General features: G+C 40.0%; 1 protein-coding gene and 1 long non-coding RNA gene across 2 annotated transcripts; one reads left to right on the forward strand and one right to left on the reverse strand.

Moving 5' to 3' along the window:
* The first annotated feature begins 9,298 nt into the window (after positions 1–9,298).
* On the forward strand, positions 9,299–19,789 carry tkta (transketolase a). The gene is made up of 14 exons (XM_056387581.1): positions 9,299–9,704; positions 11,614–11,731; positions 11,902–12,015; positions 12,181–12,278; positions 13,232–13,423; positions 13,637–13,755; positions 13,919–14,115; positions 14,238–14,402; positions 15,570–15,726; positions 16,215–16,345; positions 16,469–16,552; positions 16,659–16,752; positions 17,052–17,174; positions 18,680–19,789. Exons 1-14 carry the CDS (start codon positions 9,598–9,600, stop codon positions 18,865–18,867), a joined length of 1,887 nt encoding a protein of 628 aa, XP_056243556.1. The 5' UTR covers positions 9,299–9,597; the 3' UTR covers positions 18,868–19,789.
* On the reverse strand, positions 13,293–18,669 carry LOC130176472 (uncharacterized). The gene is made up of 3 exons (XR_008828870.1): positions 18,115–18,669; positions 16,643–16,734; positions 13,293–13,376 (listed from the first exon to the last, which is right to left on the reverse strand). It is a non-coding gene; the product is annotated as an uncharacterized LOC130176472 (long non-coding RNA).
* Positions 19,790–21,112: the final 1,323 nt, after the last annotated feature.

Genomic DNA, 21,112 nt, shown 5'->3' on the forward strand with positions numbered 1-21,112 from the left:
TTAATAGGTTGGATCAAAATTTGGTTTCAAATAAAAATAATTGCTGCCCAACACATTTCCATTTAGATGGCACATATTCACTCAAGACATTGTGGGCTAAGTCAGAAAACAACCTACCTCACTAGGTTTTAACTGGTCACTAGATCACAGCCATTTCATTGCAAATAACTTATACTCTTTCTTGAAGTTTTATTTTTTCTGAAAATACAAAATGTGAAATTTAGCCTCAAATATGACAGACATCAGAGTGCAATTGAACATATTCATAATCTTCAGAGAAGGCCCCATTGGCCTGCAGTGCCTCCAAAGTGCTAGTGCAACATCCTGTTTTTAGTCTTTGTCATCTTTTTAACTTGTTGTGTAAGTTTTCTTTGAGCATCTAGAGATCAATAAATAAAATGTATTATCATTAGTATTACTATTATTTTTATACCATACTGCACCATGCTGCCATTTTGGTATACCAGAGTATGTATACCGTAGCGCACAATAATATACCATAATATGCACCATGGTTAATTTATATATGGAGGGCATTGATAAAAGTAACAAGCCAATTTGCAACTTGGGGAAAATAGTCACATGGCAACTATTTACAATGCCCAATGGCTCTCAAAGCGCCATTAAATAGCGGGACAGGACGGTACAAATTGTTGCAATGCGCTGTTTAATAAGTGGCATCCTAAATGTCTGCTGCCATCAGGCACTTATTAAATGCTACAGGCAGAAAGGCTTCAGGGAGTCAGGTGAGGTGGTATAAAGAAAAGGGAGAAGGTTGTGGTGGATTTAGTTTTAGGCAACAAAACCACTTAGTTTAGGAAAAGATCAAGGTTTGGGTTAAAATAGACACTTTCACAACATGAACCATGTGTTAAAAAGCCAGCCAGATCTTCTCCCATGTGACTCACTGAATTGGTCTGGGAGAGCCTAAAACCCAGGTGTAAATAGCCACATGGGTGCAAATAGCATTGTTGGCTACAGACAATTGGGTGCTTGTCTCTGCCATGCTCTATGTAAATAGCAATATAAATAGGTGTAAATAGCCACATTGGCTATTCACCCTGGGTGTAAATAGCATTTTTGGCTACAAACACCTGGGTGCAAATAGCAGCTGCCTAAGATAAATGAAACAACTCGAATTTTTAATATCTGAAATCTGAAATCAGTCTTTCTTAGCCTTTTATACACACATACACACACACACAAAGAGAGAGAGAGAGAGAAAAATTAAGCATACAAAGAATCTGTATCTGTATATTATTATTACTGTATTACTCTATTACGATTGGTCAGAAAAAAATCTAATTAATAAGAAACCAGAGCCCTATGTGAGGCCAGAAAAAGTAGCAGGTCTGCATTTTAAAATATTTGCAAATCAGTTTGATTCAACAATATAATTTTGATGTGTAGGGTATACAATATATTACCCTACACCTAAATTAAATATGGCCAAGCCAAAAATTCTTGCCATACTGGAAAGTATACCAGAATGCTATATTGTTACCAGATGGTCTATACAAAGGAATAATTTGAAGTGTTGTCAAGTAATGTCCACAGGTTATACTGTCTGTTTATGTATATAGTGGATGTGTTGAAGGTCTATGTGTCATTCAACCGAGGTAGACATCACCCAGACTAATTTTATGCAACAATGACGTTCATATCTCCTCTGCCAAAGTCAGTGAAAATATGTTCTTTCCACAGACAACATCTTGCCCTGCAAATTGTTGCCATTTGCACATAACTACATTTCCCAATTGCCTCCAGTGCATGTGCTCATAATGAGAAAGTAAGTCAACACCACCCTGCCTGATCCAGTTTTAACATCCACACCTCTCTCCCCTTACAGCTGTTCTTTGTAAGCAAGCAGATTGTATACCAGATGTATGGAAGTAAATACAAGAATTTACCTTTAGCAAGTATTTTATGTTACAAATAGAAATTTCGAAGGCAAATATGGGAGTCTCGTTCTTTCAGAGATAATTTATTTTGTCCACTGGCAGCTTTTGTTCCAGAGTTTACCAGAGATTGAGATATCTCTTTTCACTAAATGTTTGAGATGGCTTCCAATTAGAAACCGTAAAAAAAAATACATTATGTCAGGGACATTATTGAAAAGAGCTGTAAATCTGTAAAAGAGTACATGATCAGTCCAGCTCATCAACTTTAGATCTCTGTGGACACAGTCACTTTGAGGTAGGACATTTTGTAAAACATACATACATATGGTTAACATTGTCCTACCATTAAAAAAAAATGTATCTAAGTAAAGGCGTGTCTGACAAATGGAACAGCAACAAAGAGCACTTATACACATACTGTCACACATACAATTACTCATTAATCCCACCCTTATGAAAAACTAATGACCAAATGATAGCCTTGACCCACAGAAGACCCCTTAAAAACTCTTCAGTGGATTTTATTTTCAGTCACCTGTCACTCTCGTATCAAGCCTCTTTGGCTCAGAGGGAACAACAGCTGTTTGACAAGACTGGTTGATTGTAATTCAAAAGTATTATGGTTTTACCAAGATGTATTTCCTTTTCTACACAATGCTTTGATCAATATTGGCAATCATAGTACAGTGTACAAATAGAACATGATATAATAAAAAATGTTTTACTTGCAGTTTGCTCAAATGGCAGTGACCACAGTTCTGCACTACTGAGCCCTTATTGTCAGTGTTGTAAAACTCCTACCTAGAGTAGAACCGCTGAGCCAAGGCCTCCGCTTCACCTACATGTCCCAGCTGAAAACAAAGAGCAGAAAACAACCATCCTCTCCCCCCATAAGTTGGTCAGTGAGTGAACTACAGCAGCCTTTGGTGAGAGGTGGAGAGTGACTGGGTGAGGAGGAATGAACGAGGCTCACCGTATCAACTTACCTGTCTGCCCAGGATAATGGCTTCTTCTAGAATCGTCTTGAATTATTCACCTATGGATGTGTGTGTGTGTGTGTGTCTACGCATTTCTAACCAACAGTGTTGGTTAGAAATGCGTAGACACACGTAGACAGTCCCCATTGTTACGCATTGTTACAGGGGACATTTAGGACATCTACTGCTGGCCATGACTTAAACCATGCTATAATTATGTCTAAAACTCTCCATGAGGAGACCTGCTGCTGTTTGAGAATTAGGGTTCACACACAGCACTGCCCCTGCAGGCTGGAGCAGGGATTTTAATGACTCACTCAGGCGTTTTGTCAATTTTCTTGCAACCAAAAGCAGGCTTTCAGACTACAGGGGAGGGGGGGGGGGGTGTATATAACAGACTGACTAATGAAAGAAGGACTTTAGTGGATGTCTTACGTAGTTTCAAGCTAAGTCTAAAAAGCCAGTGCTGGCCGGTATGGAGGCACAGTGCAGGGCCAGCACAGGCCCAAGCCTGCATGGGCAGCAGCTTTGTGGAGGCACAAAGCAGTGTGCAGTATAAATTGCACTATTGTTATTTGTTATACAAAACACTTGTGCCGCCATGTTGCATCAAAATGTTAGCCACTCATGGCTCTCCATGTAATAACCCCTGCTTCTATCTCTCTGGAGGTTGGGAGGGGGTTCAGTCCTCTGCCGCTACACTTTTTGAAGTCAAACACCTAAACACTCAAACTCTGTGAGAAATATTGGTCAAGTGTCTTTGTACAAGCCTCAGGGTGTTAGAGGAGTCCTTGAGAGTTTTTAGGACATGAGTTTGATTTGTTTTACCCAGTTTCCAGTCTCTGTTCTTTTGCTAGGCTAATAGACAATCAATGGTTCCAAATGGGTTAATACCGAATCCAGGACATTTGAGGTGGTTATCACTTTACCTGTTTCTAATGATTTAAATTAACACTATATGTACTTATTACTGGGAAATATATCAGTGCTGCTCTTTTTCTCAACCCCACCCTTAAGAAATGTTCTTCTTTTTTGTTCTTCTCTCCTGTTGTTCTTGACCTGGTTTCCTCTGTACTCATGATTTCCCTACAAAGACCGCCGTATGGTAGTGAGGGTGGTGGAGGTAACAGTTACATGTTTCACTGTTCATTCACCTGGAATAGCTGATGTGCATGTATCCGTGTGTGTTTGTGTGTGTTTTTTTTTGTGAGATTGTGTTCAAACTCTGTGTCTCACTTCTCCTTCAAACACACACACAAGCCCTGTCTGTAGTCCCCAGGAGGAAAGCGCAATGCAGTTCATTTCTTACTGAAAATGGAGTAAAAACACAGACAGAGGGTGCAGTGGCCCCCAGGGACCATGGATGCCATTTGGCTCAGTACAGCAGTCTGCTCCCACCTCTGACTGGATGTGCTTCTCCGCTCGCTGCACCACCAAACTCTCCCAACTAAAACTGACTTTATTCAAACATGTTCCATACATATGGAGCATGTTTGAATATACTTTACGCATTTGTGGACTAGAACTTGAGTTGTGGACTATGATGATGGTACAGTACAAGATAATACTCCCCTTAACTTGGGTTTTATTTCTGTAAAGGAAGATGGTTTGTCTTGAACATACTGTAATTTATACATTAATCCGACAAATATGAATCTGCACAAAGCGGAATTATATTTGCACATAGCAGAATTATATTTGGCTCTGAACTCTGCTGTGGTGAAGGTCCTGTGTAAATGTTTTGTTTGGCCAACCTCTAAAGGGATTATGATGTGTTGACTCAAAAATGCACCATGTGTTTAGTTTACACATGCAACAGCAGCTGTTATATTTTTCTATCTCTTTGTAAATGCACTTAGCTTTTACTCTATGTCCTTTATCCCTCAGCCCCCCCCCACCCACCCACATCCTCTCTTTCTGTAGCTCTTTTTAAATCAGATTGCAATAAATCTATATGAGCGCTTCACTCATGTGCTCCTAAGCTGTAAAACTGCTATTTTCTTTCTAGTTCTATTTTAATCTCAGTCTCATTCAACATTTCTGTATTCCTTATCTACACCAGCTGTATTTCTGAAAAATCTGTAATCACATAGTGGTAATAAAGACTTGGCACATTTGAAACGACTTTAACTATGACTGTGCGCACTTGATGTCTTATTCCCAGGCCTGAACATGCATATAAAACCTGGTTATTATTGTAGCACATTCATGTGCACTGATTCAACAATCAGTTCTTTTGCATGTTTATGAGAGCTGTGTGTACGTGTGTGTGTGTGTGTGTGTGTGTATGCGCGTGTGTGAGGGAGTGTGTTGGTGGAGCTGCTTGAAGGAGAGCAGTAGTGATGGAGCCTGAAAGCCCTGCAGCGCAGCTGTTCTCCCAGTGCATCGTCAACTTCACTGCTGAGCCCACAACACACGCTCAGCCCTAACCCCTGCTCACACACTCTCCTCTCCTCTCTGAATCTTCTTCTCTCTTTGTTGTCTCTCCTTTTTTTCTTCATTTTCTCTACTTATCTTAAGCTCTCCATCTGAATCTTTATATCTCTCATCTTCAAATAGTTCCTTTAATCCACTTTGCTTTCATTATCTCACCTATTCACTGATTCCACCACCATGCCAGGGCTTTGTATTGACATCTCTCCTGTTTATTTCTCTTTTCTCTCCATCTGTGCCCACAACCCAACCCAAACCCCTACTTCCACGATAATCATCCAATCCAGCTGTGAACAGCTGTAGGACTGAATGCTCTGTTGATAATTCAATCATAAGTCCTATTCTCTTGTCTCATGCACTGTCAGGGGGTGGGGCCTTTGGGTGACAGACAGCTCTCAGATAGAAGGGCAAATACTATGTCATCATGGTGACTGCAGAGCGATTTAAGGAAATGGAGTGATAAGAGCAGAGTGGAAGAGGCTCAAGCCTGAAGGAGCGACTGGCATTAAAGCAATGTACCAAGATTCATGGATGTGTGTGAGAGATCCATATGCATATCTGAGCATATTCCTGAGTTAATTTGTGTGTGCGAGTGTGCACATGTCAGCATGCATGAGTGCACTTGATGTACACATATGTGGGCCTGGACGTACAGTAAGTGTGTGCGTGTGTTAAAATTTACGCTTCTGCTAAAAGCCTCTTACTCATTCAAGCCAAACAGTGCTAAGCACATTTTTGTTTACCTGAGCTCTGCATTGTGGCAGAAGAGCCACACACATGCTCGTGTTATATTAAGGCATTGTTTCAAAAGTGGTTGCTTTGCTCCTCTTTTTCTGCCAGAGAGATTAAAAATAGAAACATTCATGCTCTCTGAATGTACTTTCCCTCCAGGAAGTGTGCAGTTGTGGGTGCCTGACATTGGCTGCACACCATCACGTGCCTTCCTCTTCCCAGGCTACCATTGGCTGGCACCTGTGGGGCTCTGTGAAGGAAAGCTCTTCTGACAGGACCCAGGAGCCCAGAGGAGTTGCTGGAAACTGGGAGAAGGACAATGTCGGTGGAACCAGGAGAGCACTGAGGGAGGCTTGCGAGATGCCATCACCATGGCTGTGAGCACGGAGGTGCTGGGACATGACCTCCCAGCTACTGCAAAGGGCAGGAATCCACAGAGATGATCACATGGCTTAAGAGGCGCAGAGGAAATGAATGAGGGACGAGAGAGGGTGAAGATTTGGAGCAATGACACCAAGAGAGCACGTGTCATGATCATATAAGTTCAGACACTTGAATTTGTTGTCATCCTGTCTCTATTGGTAGAAACTTAACATCTCTCCACATTTGGTTTAATTCCATAAGGTTATGGTGTAAAATACATTTCTCATTGCCATCTGACCTCAAAAACTGATTCGGAATTCACAGATTTTATGAATAATGAATTATTTCAAAAGTCCTCGCTGCTGAATAACTATGTTATGTTTCTAATGTTTTTTTCTGCTTCAGTTATTCGCTTGTATACTGGATGGAAATCTCTCATAAACCATCTTTATGGTGGCTATAATACTTTGTTTATGGGGAGACAGTGCCCTCTGGTGGAAACAAATAGCCTGTAACAACAGGCTGCTCAAAATGGAGCAATGAAATGAAGCAAATGTTCATGTGACACATGCAGGATAACGTCTTGTTGCTCTATCTATATAACGCCTCACTGACCTATTGTGTCAGCGTTTTTTTCGACCGTTCATGTCATCTGAAAAGATTCTGGACAGACAGTGGGGTTTATTTACTGTGCGCATTAAAATTTGCTCACTGCTCCCAAACAAGATATATCAAGACAATAATATTGTACAATAATATTAATGCTAGCCCTCTCTCTCTGTCTGATGGAAGATTCTGGACTGTACCACATCACCAGCTGTGGACTGACACAACTCTAATCTGCAGTTTCCTCTGCACATCATCACTGTGCTACACTACTGCTTTAATCACACGCACATGCGCACGCACGCACGCACGCACACACACACACACATGCGCGCACACACACACACACACACACACACACGTAATACTATGTAATGAGGTGTTGGCCTTCACTGTAGTCTATTTCTAAATAATCAATCCAGACATTTAGATTTAGATTTATGTCTTACAAAAAAAATCTGATTTACTAAAATAGACTTAGAGTGTCATCAATTTCTGCTTGCCTGATATTTTATTGATTCTCATCAGCTCACACATTAGCTACAGCAGACTGACCAATGGAAACAGGTCAAATGTACTATCAAAGATTATCCCCTAGATGGCAGGCCAAACCTCTCCATAACCATAATCCGGTCGGATGCTTTGTGCGCATGCATGCAATGCTTTGTGCAAAGGCTGCACAAAAAAAAAAAACCAAATCAAACCAATATGTTATTAAAACTTTAAAAAAAAACAATTATTAAAATACTCTTACTGATAATTGGTATTTGACAACTTTCTTTCACAGTTTGCATACTTTGTGAGTAAAAGCAAGACCTTCGATTTTGCATTAATATTTCACATAACAAAATTTATATACAATGAAATATATTGAGATGAAAGGTACAAAATAGTTAATACATTTGGTCGAGTATGATGTTACTGTGCTGTATTTATCTGTACAATTTCACCCTCAGCTTCAAATCATGTAAATAGGTAATGTTTGATTTTAGAGAAATAAGGAAATTCATTAATTCGATTGAATATTCTTGGCAGCATTCAAAGATAATAGAGTTTAAGTGCTTCAGCAGTGTACTGTGGCTGTTTTATCCTCAAGGTATTTTACAATTATCTCTCAGTAGTGAGGTCTAGGCATGTCTGTATATCAGGTCTGTGAGGTCTGTTGCAGAAAGAACATAGTGTCCTCGATCTGTGGAGTCGTCAGGCTCAGTGAGCATCACGATGTTGGACAGAAGACAGAAAGAGAACAGAGTGAGGGGGTGATGCAGACTCAGGAGAGACATTATGCAGGATTGACCTTCTCTGAAGTAAATATCCACCTTAGGACCCTAAGGCTAAATAATACCGTCGTATAATTTCAAATTGTATGAAAAAAGACGATAGTTTGCACATAACTATACTATTGTATAAACACCACTATAGACACTGTAAGATATACTCTACAATTTACTAGTGATATACTATAATATAATAGAGATAGAAAATCCTACCTTTGACAAAAATGAAGAATGATACATACATACAATATGATGAAGATATAGATGATGGTGAAAGCCAGACTAAAAGTTGATTATAATCATTAAAGCTCTTATGCTCTGCTCAAAAGGGTGGGCTGCTCATTGGACTTGTATTGATTTATCTATATTTCTCAATTTAATTATTTTTTGATTTTGTTGTTTTATTGATTATTTTGTGTTGTTTTCTGTATTTGCTTATTTGCTATAAGCAAATAAAGAGAGATGAAAATTTTGAATTCTCTTCTTTTCCTACTTTTTTTCCTTTTTTTGTTAATTCTCTATATAGACCTCACATCCGTCATCTTTTTATACTGTTTAAATTCTAGTACAAACAAATCAGGACCTGTTCAAACATGAGCTTTGGCAACACGGATGAGGTGTTTGGTGTGAATAAATAACAAAGAACAATCAACCATCAAGATCTGAGTTATTAGTTTAGACATTAAAGCCAAAGTGAATCAGGGTGAGATGCCTCAAATGCCCCCCTCCTCCCAATTATCCAGACACTCCTCTCTCTCTCTCTCTCTCTCTCACACACACACACACACACACACACACACACACACACACACGCGCACACACGCACACACACACACACACACACACACAAACACAAACACAAACACACACACACACACACACACACACACACACACACACACACACACACACACACCTCCATCATCCCAGTCACACAGTAGCCAATGGAATGAGTGCCATTTGATTTTAGCAGTAACACCCAGTCCGCGTCACTGGGTTCCCCCTCCTCTCCGTGTGTGTGTGTGTGTGTGTGTGTGTGTGTGTACGTGCGTGCAATGTGTGCATCTATGTGTCTGCACACCCGGCAGGATAAATCCAGCTTCTCCTCCATTCTCTCTCTCTTTTTCTCTGCCTCTGCCACTCTCTCTCACACCCACACACACACACACACATACAGGTGCTGCTCTTTGGCAACCCTTACTCTCTCTCTCTCTCTCTCACACGCACACATTCAAAACACACAAACTCAGTAGAGGATCTCAGTTGGTCCACTTTTTCTGGTGCTGTGGAACTTGACATTTTGCCTTCATGGAGGATTACCACAAACCTGACCAGCAGACAGTGCAGGCGCTGAGGAACATCGCCAACCGCCTCCGAATCAACTCCATCAAGGCGACGACTGCAGCGGGCAGTGGGTGAGTCTCCTCCACTGACTCTCACACATCAGATTAAAGACTGTGAATGAAGTGCATATATAAACTTAGACAATGTGTGCAAAGCATAACGCAAACTTAATATTTCTATATGCACCACACACAGATGAACACAAGCATTCACAACTACTGAACTACATACATGTTGAGATGCACACACAGACATGGACGTATGTGAAGGGCCAAAGGAACAACGTGTCCTCCCTTTGTTCTCCCGCTTTGCTCTGCTGAAAGAATAATGTGAACTTCCAAAGTTGTTATTTCATAAATTGTGCTCTTATCAAGTAACTGAATGAAATGAAAAGATATAGTTTACATAATTCCTATATCATTCTGCTTTATACAACATTTATGGTATATTTATAAAATTGCACCATGTTGCAGAAATTTCAATGAATCAGTTCATCTCGTTGAGTAGTGTGGTTATAATAAATAACTGTGAGATACTTTAATCAGAGCTGAAATTCAAAGTGAAGAATTTCATCTTTTAAGATGATATGATTTTCATGTTCTAGAGAATGACTAAAATGTGTATGGTTTTTGGTGCATTTATATTATTTCAAAATCTTTTATTTACTTTGTTTGCAGGATGAATTTTGTATTTGATTTTCTGAGTTTGGAAAGGTTATATGCATCTATGCAGTCAGTGTCGGGCACAATAGGCTACCGTTGGCAATGATGGGTGGAATGTGTTGCAGATAGACTTGAGTATTGCATGGTTGCTGCAAGCACAATAATCCTTTTCAATTGGAAAAGGATTTTAAATGTTTATTCATAAGCTGAAACCTTTAATAAAATTTCTTTGAGCTCTGTTGTGGATTACTGATTTATTTATTTGGTGCAGATGTGGCATCATAGCACCGAGTTTGTGATAGAAATGTCTCTTTACAGATCAGCAGAATAATGATGAGCTTCTTTCAGAATTTGAACAGACATGTGAAACCAAAAATCTTTTTATACATTAAAATAAATTTGTCTAACTCCCCGTTTACACAGTTGAATAGTTATGCAAAAAGAGAAATGCCAAGAAATCGCTGAAATTTTGTTGCTTGACTATATTTTAAGCTTTATTTTAAGTTTGATTGACTAACTGTGTTCAAATACAAACTAAGTTTTGTATGTGTTATATTATTACAGTATCAGTGATCAGCTCCAGCACTTTTACATGTGGGAAAACCGAATAACTACCCATTGATATCAGCGCGCCAAAATACTTTATCATTTAGATTCCAAAGAACTGGATGGACCACTTGGTGATTAAGTGTAAAGTTTAATATAGTGGCTCTATGTGATGATTGACTGATTATTAAAGCACAAATTGTTCTTATGTTTGAATGTAATACTTACATTTACAAACAGTTTTCTATGTAATATGTTTAGCCCCTTTGCATGAAGTATTTATCTGATTGGCTCTACTAGCACTTCTGCTTTTACTAGCACCATTAGCACTTGGTCTGCATACAGTGTATATGAATGCATTTCCAGTAGTTGCTGGTCACTCATGTACTTTAACTATTTTAGATTTTGAACCTGCACTGTTACATCTGAAAATCTGGAATGACTGGCACATGTCCAACTTTTTCTGAGGGTGTATGTGTGCTACTTTACATTTACATTACATCTATATTTATGGATGTTTTTTCAACGCGATTAGCGTATGCAGTCTTCAATATACTATAGCATTATTAGAGAGTAGTTTCATTTTCCATGTGTACTAATATGCATAGTATTCAGAGTAACATTTTTTTGTTCTAACTATATGATCTTAATGATAAACATGTTATAACTGGGGCAGTCTGTTTCTTTATGGGATTATGGTACATTCCTTTGTGCATGTGTATTCACTTAAGTCTGACATGTGGGTAAGAGCACCGTCTCCTCTGTCTTACAGACATCCTACATCATGCTGCAGTGTGGCAGAAATCATGTCTGTGCTTTTCTTCCACTCCATGAAGTACCGCCCTGAAGACCCCAGGAACTTCAACAATGATCGTTTCATTCTGTCCAAGGTGAGAACTTGGTAATCCTGCTGGTTTGAACAGGAGACCTCTTTTCATATCTGTGTGTGTGTCTAAATGAACCACACACAGAATCTGACCTTTTCCTTGTCTCACCTCAGTATTTTTCATTTTTTTATTTTTACAAAGCTAATGTGAATTTGCGATCGTTTATCCCACAGGGTCACGCTGCTCCGGCCCTGTACTCCATGTGGGTTGAAACGGGTTTCCTGAAGGAGAGCGAGCTGCTCAGTGTCTGCCAGGTTGACTCTACCCTGGAGGGTCACCCAACCCCTGTAAGCTGTCACATACTGTACCGCACCCCAGGAATCATCTCATGGAACGCAACCAGCGTACCAACTGTTTTTTAATTCGTTTTTAATAACACTTTACTCTGTGTGTGTGTGTGTGTGTGTGTGTGTGTGTGTGTGTGTGTGTGTGTGTGTGTGTGTGCATTTCAGAAGCAGCAGTTTGTTGATGTAGCTACTGGCTCCTTGGGGCAGGGTCTTGGTGTGGCCTGTGGAATGGCTTACACTGGGAAATATTTTGACAAGTCCAGGTAATCCTATACATGTTGACACACAAGTAAAACAATTACTCTAGTTTGACAGTTTTATAAGCTTTATATACATTTTTTTTTTTTTTTTTTTTTTTTTAAGAAATTTAGATTTCTTGCACGCATTTAAAAATCCCTTCCCTCACTGACTCAACTTCATTTGACACATTAATGCCAATATTAACAGCATTATTGTGTGTTTATGCACTAAACATTTTTGAGTTTGATCTTTAGTTTAGCGTTCAGTCTGCATCATATTTCATTTAAGTGCCTAGTGATGAGGATTTTCCAGATTTTGTGGGTGTGTGCTGCAGCTCTGCTCTCACGATTCTTCTGCTCTAATAATCACAAGCCCAGCAGTCATATCTCAGTTATTTTTACCATCCGAGCAGTTTTCATCTCAGAATCAAATTCAGATATTGTGCTTTCAACCAATTCAGTCTGTTGCTCTAATTTATCGTCACAAACCGACTCCATTTCCATGTATTACTTTTTTCCTTTGCAATGGCGGCAAAATAAAAATTGCACAATACAGCTACTATATACAGAGGACTCACCTTGTAATTTTAGAGACTGATGGTAAACAATAAGTGAATTAATAATACATTTTTTTTAATAAAATAAGATAATAATTTTTTCCCATTTAAAGGCATATATGGATTTTTTGGGCGATATATTTCAGAGATAAGTGTGAAATTCAGCAGCCACACCTTGAGAAGCCTGAGGAAGCTTTTATCATGTCACAGCTGGTTACCAACCCAACTGTCAAATAATGGAACGTGAATCAGTCTGACTGGAAAAGTGTCAAACAGTATTTTCGTGAGATACGTCGCTTCTCGTGAGAGACCCACCCCAACCACATCCAAACACACACACACACACACACACAGACATGCACGCATGAACGCACACACGCACACACTAATAGTATAATCTCACCCTGATCTCCACCTCAGTTACCGTGTGTACTGCCTGCTGGGGGATGGTGAGATGTCAGAGGGATCTGTCTGGGAGGCCATGTCGTTTGCCTCCTACTATCAGCTTGACAACCTGGTGGCCATCTTGGACATCAACCGCCTGGGCCAAAGTGACCCTGCGCCCCTGCAGCATCACATGGAGAAATACCAGAAACGTTGTGAAGCTTTCGGGTAATAAAGCATAAAACTGAAAATTGCAGAGTAGTACAGGCCGGTTAATGTGTGTGTGCACGTGTTGCGTTGAAAGAATATGTAGAAAGTGATGGTAATAAATAAGAGCATTTTGCTAAAAAATCTGCAAGATCTGTGTTCATGCCATCTGATCATATAAAGTACACCACGTGTGTTTTAATGTGTGGCTTTGATGTGTGTGTATGTGTGTAGTTGGCATGCTATAATTGTGGATGGACACAGCGTGGAAGAGCTTTGCAAGGCTCTGAGCCAGCCACGCCATCAACCCACTGCCATCATTGCTAAAACCATCAAGGGCAAAGGCATTCCAGGTAATTCTCACTGTCCTCTCCTCATCTGCAAATGCATTGCTCCCATTCTAGTACAAATTCAATGCAAAAATGAATCACATCAACTTTCCAACCTGAGCTTCCAGTCTTACTACCAATCAGTGTTTGACTCTACCGATGCAGTGCAATGTTTATGTGGTTTCAGCTGCGGAAGATAAGCTAGGCTGGCACGCCAAACCTCTGCCCAAAGACATGGCCGAGATGGTTATGAAGGATCTGCAGAGCCGCATCATGAACAGCAGCAAGCACCTGTACCCACCTGGTCCCATAGAGGACTCCCCACCAGTTAGCCTGAGAAACATCAGGATGCCAAGTGCACCTAGCTACAAGGCTGGAGAGAAGGTTTGACTTCATTCATATCCTCATCCTCTATTCTCAAATATATTCACACAGTGTCCACAGACATCACAGAAGCAAATGAATGAATGCAACATAAAGATGGCCTCTCTTTCTCTATACTGTAGATTGCAACACGGAAAGCGTACGGGATGGCTTTGGCCAAGCTGGGCCGCTACAACGAACGTGTTGTGGCCCTCGATGGAGACACCAACAACCTCACCTACTCAGAGATCTTCAAGAATGAGCATCCCAACCGCTTTGTCGAGTGCTACATTGCGCAGCAAAACATGGTATGATCCCTCATCAATTTCATGATTTAAGCCTCTTTCACGAATGCGTAGAAAGATATTTTGTAAGATATATATTTATATATAAACAAAGCCATATATAATCTGTTCATGGTATTTTTGGTCTAATGATCTCTTGTATTTTTTTTTAAAACTTATTAGAGAACACAAAAAACCCTTCCTTTTGTCTCTTTAATGTGGTGATTTTGCTGAGTTTCTCAGCTCTGCATCTCACAGCTGTGAGACGGAGCCTGTCAAATTTAATTATACATGACCTGTCTATCCATAATGTAAGGATGGGAAATGGTACAACAATGGACAATGTGACTGCTGCTCACAACAATGGTTTGACAGTGCCTTTTTTTTTTGCCTCAGTCACTCAGTTATCTGGTCTTAGATTAATAAGAGGTGATCAGACGTTAATTCTTTGTCCTGTCATGGCTCCAGCAGAAGCCCAGTCCAATGTAGGTCAGGCGTGTGTATGATGATAAGCAATCATGACAAGTGTATTCAGAAATAAAATATTAATCAGTGCAGAGGGTGGGACCATCTGGCTGAATGCATGAGAAAAGTCAAAAGTTGAATGGCACAACGACAGTGGCTAAATAAAAACCTAATGAATTTTTAATAAGGGGTTTGACACGATAAAATCAAACCCTTGATTTGTTAGCGATCACATCTTTTTCTTAGTTTGAATGAAACAACTACTAGTTAAAATGCAGCCTTTAAATAAGTACTTTATTGTCTTTGTATATAAGAGTAGCCTATATAAGTATAAGAATTTATCTAGCATCACGTTTGAACTTTCACGGATGCTTAGTTGCTGCTTCTGTCTAAACAAGGATAGACGCTGTGGGATTGGGGAGATTTTTACAGACAGGACAAAGGAAATTATCTGTATAAGACGTGGTATGCCACTGATTCCAGCCATATGGGGAAAAAAGCTCCAGAGATTTGTGGAAAACTCTTTTCATCGAGTCTCTACTTAACATGGTCTCTGGTTCAAAGCGGCTTTCAACTACGGTCAGTGCCACAGATATTTGACCCTCTGGGTGATCTTTTTTGGATCAAGCACGTGTGACCTGTGTCTACCCAATCTGGCATATATAGGAAGGTTATATCACTTGTGCCCTTGTATACGTACTAAGAAACAATAAATTCCTTTCTCAGGTCAGCGTTGCCATGGGATGTGCTGCCCGTGAGAGGAATGTCGTGTTTGCCAGTACTCTCGCTTCCTTTTTTACCCGTGCCTACGACCAGCTTCGCATGGCAGCCATCTCAGAAAGCAACATCAACCTGTGTGGCTCCCACTGTGGCCTGTCCACTGGTTAGTAAACAGCTGCTAATGAGCCATGCACACCACAACCCCTCTCACACATGTTGCCAATACCTTCACAAAACTCACCTTTACTCCCCTCGCACTGAAGCCAGACACTTCACAGCACCCAGACTCTCAGACCATATTCACGGTATCCCTAATGCTGTTAAATGAACTTGTGTATGTGTTTGTGGGTGTGCAGTTGTTGCAATCCTTTCTCTCTTTCCCTCTAATCCTGTGTTTTCCTTATCATCTACCTTTTACCCTGACCTTACAGCTAGTACTCAATCCTCCCCTTTCTCTCCCTTCCTGTCTGCCCTGGAAGCTGTCTGAAGGGAACCAGGTATCCCTCTGTTAGTGCAGGTACACTGCATGCAAGATCTGGCTTTATGTCTGTTTATATCTGCATGCATCAGCTCACCTAACCAGTCGATAACTTTTGAGGGTTTTTCTGATTGTTGGGTATATGAAATCAACTATAAGTGTGTATGTTACAGGAGAGGAAGGCCCGTCTCTGATGGGTCTAGAGGACCTGGCTATGTTCAGGGCCCTTCCCACAGCAACGATCTTCTATCCCAGTGATGGTGTGTCTACAGAGAAGGCTGTGGAACTGGCTGCAACCACAAGGGTACCTAAAACTCAACTGCACAGTTCTGGCTTCCCCACAGTATAAATGGAACAATATCTATTTACAACAAAGACAATTAGCCACCTCAGTGGTAATGCTCTTGTAATTTTCCCCGTCATCCAGGGTGTTTGCTACATCCGAACCAGCCGCCAAGACAGTGCCATCATCTATAACAGCAATGAGGACTTCCATGTTGGACAGGCAAAGGTGAGACAGTCTTTGTGTTTACGGAGCTGGTAAGACAGTAACCCAAACACACATAAAATCACACAAAGCATTGTCAACAGAAGATAATACCTTTTCTGTTTTCCAGGTGGTGTACCAGGGCAAGGATGACCAAGTGACTGTGGTGGCAGCTGGAGTAACTTTGCATGAGGCCCTGGCTGCAGCTGAACATTTAAAGAAAGGTACAGAACAGTAAAATAACCATTTTGAAAATAGTACAATATATGCTTTAATTAATTCTACCACTGGTCACTTTAATGAGAGCTATTAATAACACTTGATGATTCAGTCTCACCAGCTGTAGCACTAGGCATTACGAGTGCTTTCAAAATCTATCCTTTTTAGGATTTTATTATTTTACCCTGAGCTTTCATCCATTAGGGCTTAATCTTAAATGTTAATCTGGCTTTCTCATGCATAGGCAATGTTTGCTCATATGCTCATATGTTCTATTCCTCCGAAAAATGAATTGATTTTCCAGAGAGGATCTCAGTCAGGGTCATTGACCCCTTCACAATCAAACCACTGGATGTCAAAACCATCATTGATCACACACGTGCCACCAGGGGACGAATCCTCACTGTGGAGGACCACTACTATGAAGGTATGTTTAGATAAAGGTTGTTCATAGCTTTCAGCTTCTGCATATTGTATGACCACTACCAACCTAGCAGCAACAAGCTTCTCAGCATAATGCAGCTGCAGCCCTGTCATTGGTCCATATCCTCGGATGTGCTGTGGTGGCATGTTTTCATTGGTGCAGCAACGGAGACGCGATGTGGTGGCATTTGCTTATTGGCTGAGCGGGAGGATGACTGTTGTGTGCCCTCATTGCAGGCAAGGTATTGGTATTGTGGTGCATTTTGTAAGTGTGAGAGCCAGAGAGGCAGAGTGCTGTCAGATTTCCTTAACTGAGCATGTGCCCATGGGGCTCACTGTGACCTAGATAGCACAGACAGCCATGCCCTGTGCCTGTTAAGAGAGTGGGGATGGGTGATGGTATGGACTTGACTGGACAAAGGATATTTGGCAACTGTATTCAGTTTGATGTTGACCTCATTCATTTTACATCTGGACTAAGAAGGAATGTGGTACAGTGGTCAAATGGATATGTTCTGTAATGTTTTCTTGTCTTCTGTATTCTGTACTTATCAGTGGTGAACAATAAGTGTTAGAGCTGGGCCTTCAACTCAACCCTGACCCCCTTGAATCTCTGCTCTCTTGACTACTCACATGTATATTGGCCAATAATTTTGTTGTTATTGCTGTTTTCTTACATGAAGCTCAAACGGGGGGAGCAAAAAAATACAACTGAGGGGCTAAGGTGTCTTTAAACCCACCTAGTTGCTAGTGACCAGTTTAAAGCTTGTGCAAAACAGCATAGTAACATGCATAAAGATAAAAATGCTTAAACTTATGTCAATATTTACAAGCTACACATCCTTTGCTCTGATATATTCTCCACACTTCAACTGTTCAGATCATGTTACAAATTTACTAGGATGCTAAACCCGCAAGACAGCGAAATGGTGGAAACTCCTTACCTTTGAAACAATCGTGGACACTGATTGTTTGTCTATTACTCTATTATTTATATTCCTTTAGTCCATAAGGGTCCACAAGGGTTTTTTCATGAAACCATTCCACGTTGTGAATATCGTCATGTGCAGTCCATTTCAGACAGTCGGCAACTTGATCTTCTTCACTTCCTCCAACATGAAAACATTTTTTTTTTTTTTTCAAGTTCCGGGTTGAGTTTTCACCCCGGGAGGATTGAGTGAAGCCAGCGAGCACACCTATTCGAGGAGCTGACGACCATTTCTCTTTTTTCTTTTTTCTTTTTTTTTGGTCCCACCCACTATAAATTAAAATGAGATCGGTTAATTCACCTGCCACTTCCTAAACAAACATACACAGCGGTGGGGGCTTCAGGTCTTCTGTCCAGGTTATGAAATCCTAACCAATGAGTCAGGCAGCCAACCCTCTCTAAAGAAAAAAATATTTTCATTATTATAAGAGAGTAACCCTTTCATTTCTGAATCAAATTTGATGTAAAATGAGGCTAAAATTAAAATGATCTGTCTCATGCGATAAATTGTTATTCCACAGGTGGCCTCGGGGAGGCAGTGTGCTCAGCAATGGTCAATGAGTCAGGCTTCAATCTGCATCGTCTGGCCGTGTCCCATGTCCCCCGCAGTGGCAAACCTCACGAGCTGCTCAAGATCTATGGCATCGATCGTGACGCCATCGCCCAGGCCGTCCGCAAGATGCTCAGCAGCTCTACCAACGCCAAGTAACTTTCTCCCTGCCTCACCCACCTATCTGATCACACCCCTGCAGATTTAGATGAACAGTCAAGTATGATTTTTGATTCACATGAAACCCAGCTCTTTAAATTCCTTCACTGTGAATGCCCCTAAGTGTGTATTAAAGTAATGTGATTTTGTGCTGTACACTTTGAAGTAGAGTTCCACTTTACCTTTCTTTCATGCATCCATCACATCACACAGATATAGACAGACACACAAATACAAACACACAAATACTTGTAATCTCAGCATTGTCATGGATCAAGTTAGAAAATGTGGTCATAATTGACTCACCATGCAAAACAATACATAGGCCTTCATGTGTGTGTTTTTTTTAAATTCCCTTTGATTAACTTCATTCAACTGGAAATGTTTTTATATTGTTCTGATGTAGCTCTTAATATTGGGTGGGGCATAGTTTTAAAGCAGGTGTTTATCATGACAACGGTACGGTGTGAGAAAGAATCTACCCAAGTTTTTGTTCGTAGAAGGTAGAAAAAAAATCAAACAAATGTAGTTAGGTCATAAAGAGTAGTCACACAAAACCACAATTCACATCTTCAGACAGTTTCAACTTTCGTGGTTTCAAAGATTATATCATTTCTCTTCAGCACTTTCTTTTGTTATTGACTAAAGTTACAATAAAGCTACACACCTCAGTGTTCATTTGTGCTAGCTGTACATCTGGACCATGCCAGCAGTATGACAGTAATCATTGTGTGGTCAGTGACATCATCTCTTTTACATAAGGTGGGGGGGTTAAAAGTCCCTCCAGTGCTGATGTAGAATATGGGTGGCTGTGACTATGAAGGCAGAGTTACATCTGACTTGTGAACCCAAGATCAAACACTTTCTTTGTTACTTGAAATTTTGTATGTACCTTTCATGTAATAAAGCCCTCTGCATTTGACTTTGAGCATTCACAGTAGTTTGTTCCTTTTCCCTGAATTTATGTCGATGTGTGTAGTTCAAACAGTGCACAGTGTATATGCAGGAATCTGTACTTGAACTTTTAATTGAAACATTGTCTAGTTAAGTGATACAAAACCATCATGATTGACAACATATAATGTTTTAATACACTGTTGCCCATAAAGTTGGAATAATTTTGTTTTCAGACACAATCCTCTGTTTATTCCTATTTAAATGCGTCAGTAATCACTTTTGACCAGGTGCAATGATTACATTATGTGTCCCAATTACGCAGGTGAGATGAAATAAATCACATTGTCACAATCATTTCATGGAGAAAGGTAAAAAATATTTTATTCAAACTTTATGAGCAACAGTGTATAACCGAGTTCTTTGGTAGGGAAGTGGAGTACAGGTCTGTATTATTTGTTTCATAAATTATTTCTTTGCTGTATATCCCTGAGCTCACTAATACATTTTCTTTATAAACTAGAAGTTGAGCAACCAAATTTCTGATCATAAAAGACTCACACAGGCTTAAATAGTAAAATATATGACTTCCTGGTAGAAATCAGCTTCTCTGAGTCTAAAGTTCATCGAATCTCTGCTCTTTGACTTTGGAAATACCGCAGGATCACTTCTTGTAACTTCATCATCTGTGGTTGTAAATTCCTTTTACCACAAACGTTACTTTCTCCTTCTCAGCTTCCTGTCCAAAAGAGACAAATAACACTTTTAGATCTTACAAATACCATTACTTTGACTTCCTATAGCAACTGCTCCCATAGGAACAAAAAGCAAAATTATCATAACCTTTATCAGCCTACCTACCTTAGAGAGTAGTATTTCCGTATTCCTCCGCTAAGAGCAAACACTATGACTCCACATCCATAAGACAGTGTGTAGACTGGAAAAAAGCATAATATTTAACCACAAAATAGTACTTTCCCAAGGCTTTTGCATATGTCATATGCTGTAAAATCACGTGGCTTTACCGTGATACGAGTTGAGGTTCAGAACAGCCACAAAAAGGGCAAAACAAAATCCCCAGAAAACATCTATAGAGAGTTAGAAGGTATTGTTAGTTTTAATGAAGAATAGGTCTGAATATGGTACTGATTTATAATTTAATGATTTTATCATAGAGTATGAATCAATGGAAACTATTGCTTAACAGCTTTAGATTTACTCACAGATTGATTATTTTTATGGAAAATTACTAAATATAATTTTAAAAATGAATTGTAACACCATTTACAGATTAGAAGATAATGAAAAACTAATAATTCCAAATAATGAAAATATTCTAATTACATTTGTT

This window comes from Seriola aureovittata, chromosome 2 (assembly GCF_021018895.1).
Source record: "Seriola aureovittata isolate HTS-2021-v1 ecotype China chromosome 2, ASM2101889v1, whole genome shotgun sequence".
Classification (NCBI taxonomy): domain Eukaryota; kingdom Metazoa; phylum Chordata; class Actinopteri; order Carangiformes; family Carangidae; genus Seriola; species Seriola aureovittata.

Bases quoted from the DNA above. Each gene is read 5' to 3' on its own strand.
- tkta (XM_056387581.1), top strand. From the start codon at position 9,598: ATGGAGGATTACCACAAACCTGACCAGCAGACAGTGCAGGCGCTGAGG. The intron at 12,016-12,180 runs GTAAGCTGTCAC...TGTGCATTTCAG, and splicing joins TGGAGGGTCACCCAACCCCT to AAGCAGCAGTTTGTTGATGT. The intron at 13,756-13,918 runs GTAATTCTCACT...ATGTGGTTTCAG, and splicing joins CAAGGGCAAAGGCATTCCAG to CTGCGGAAGATAAGCTAGGC.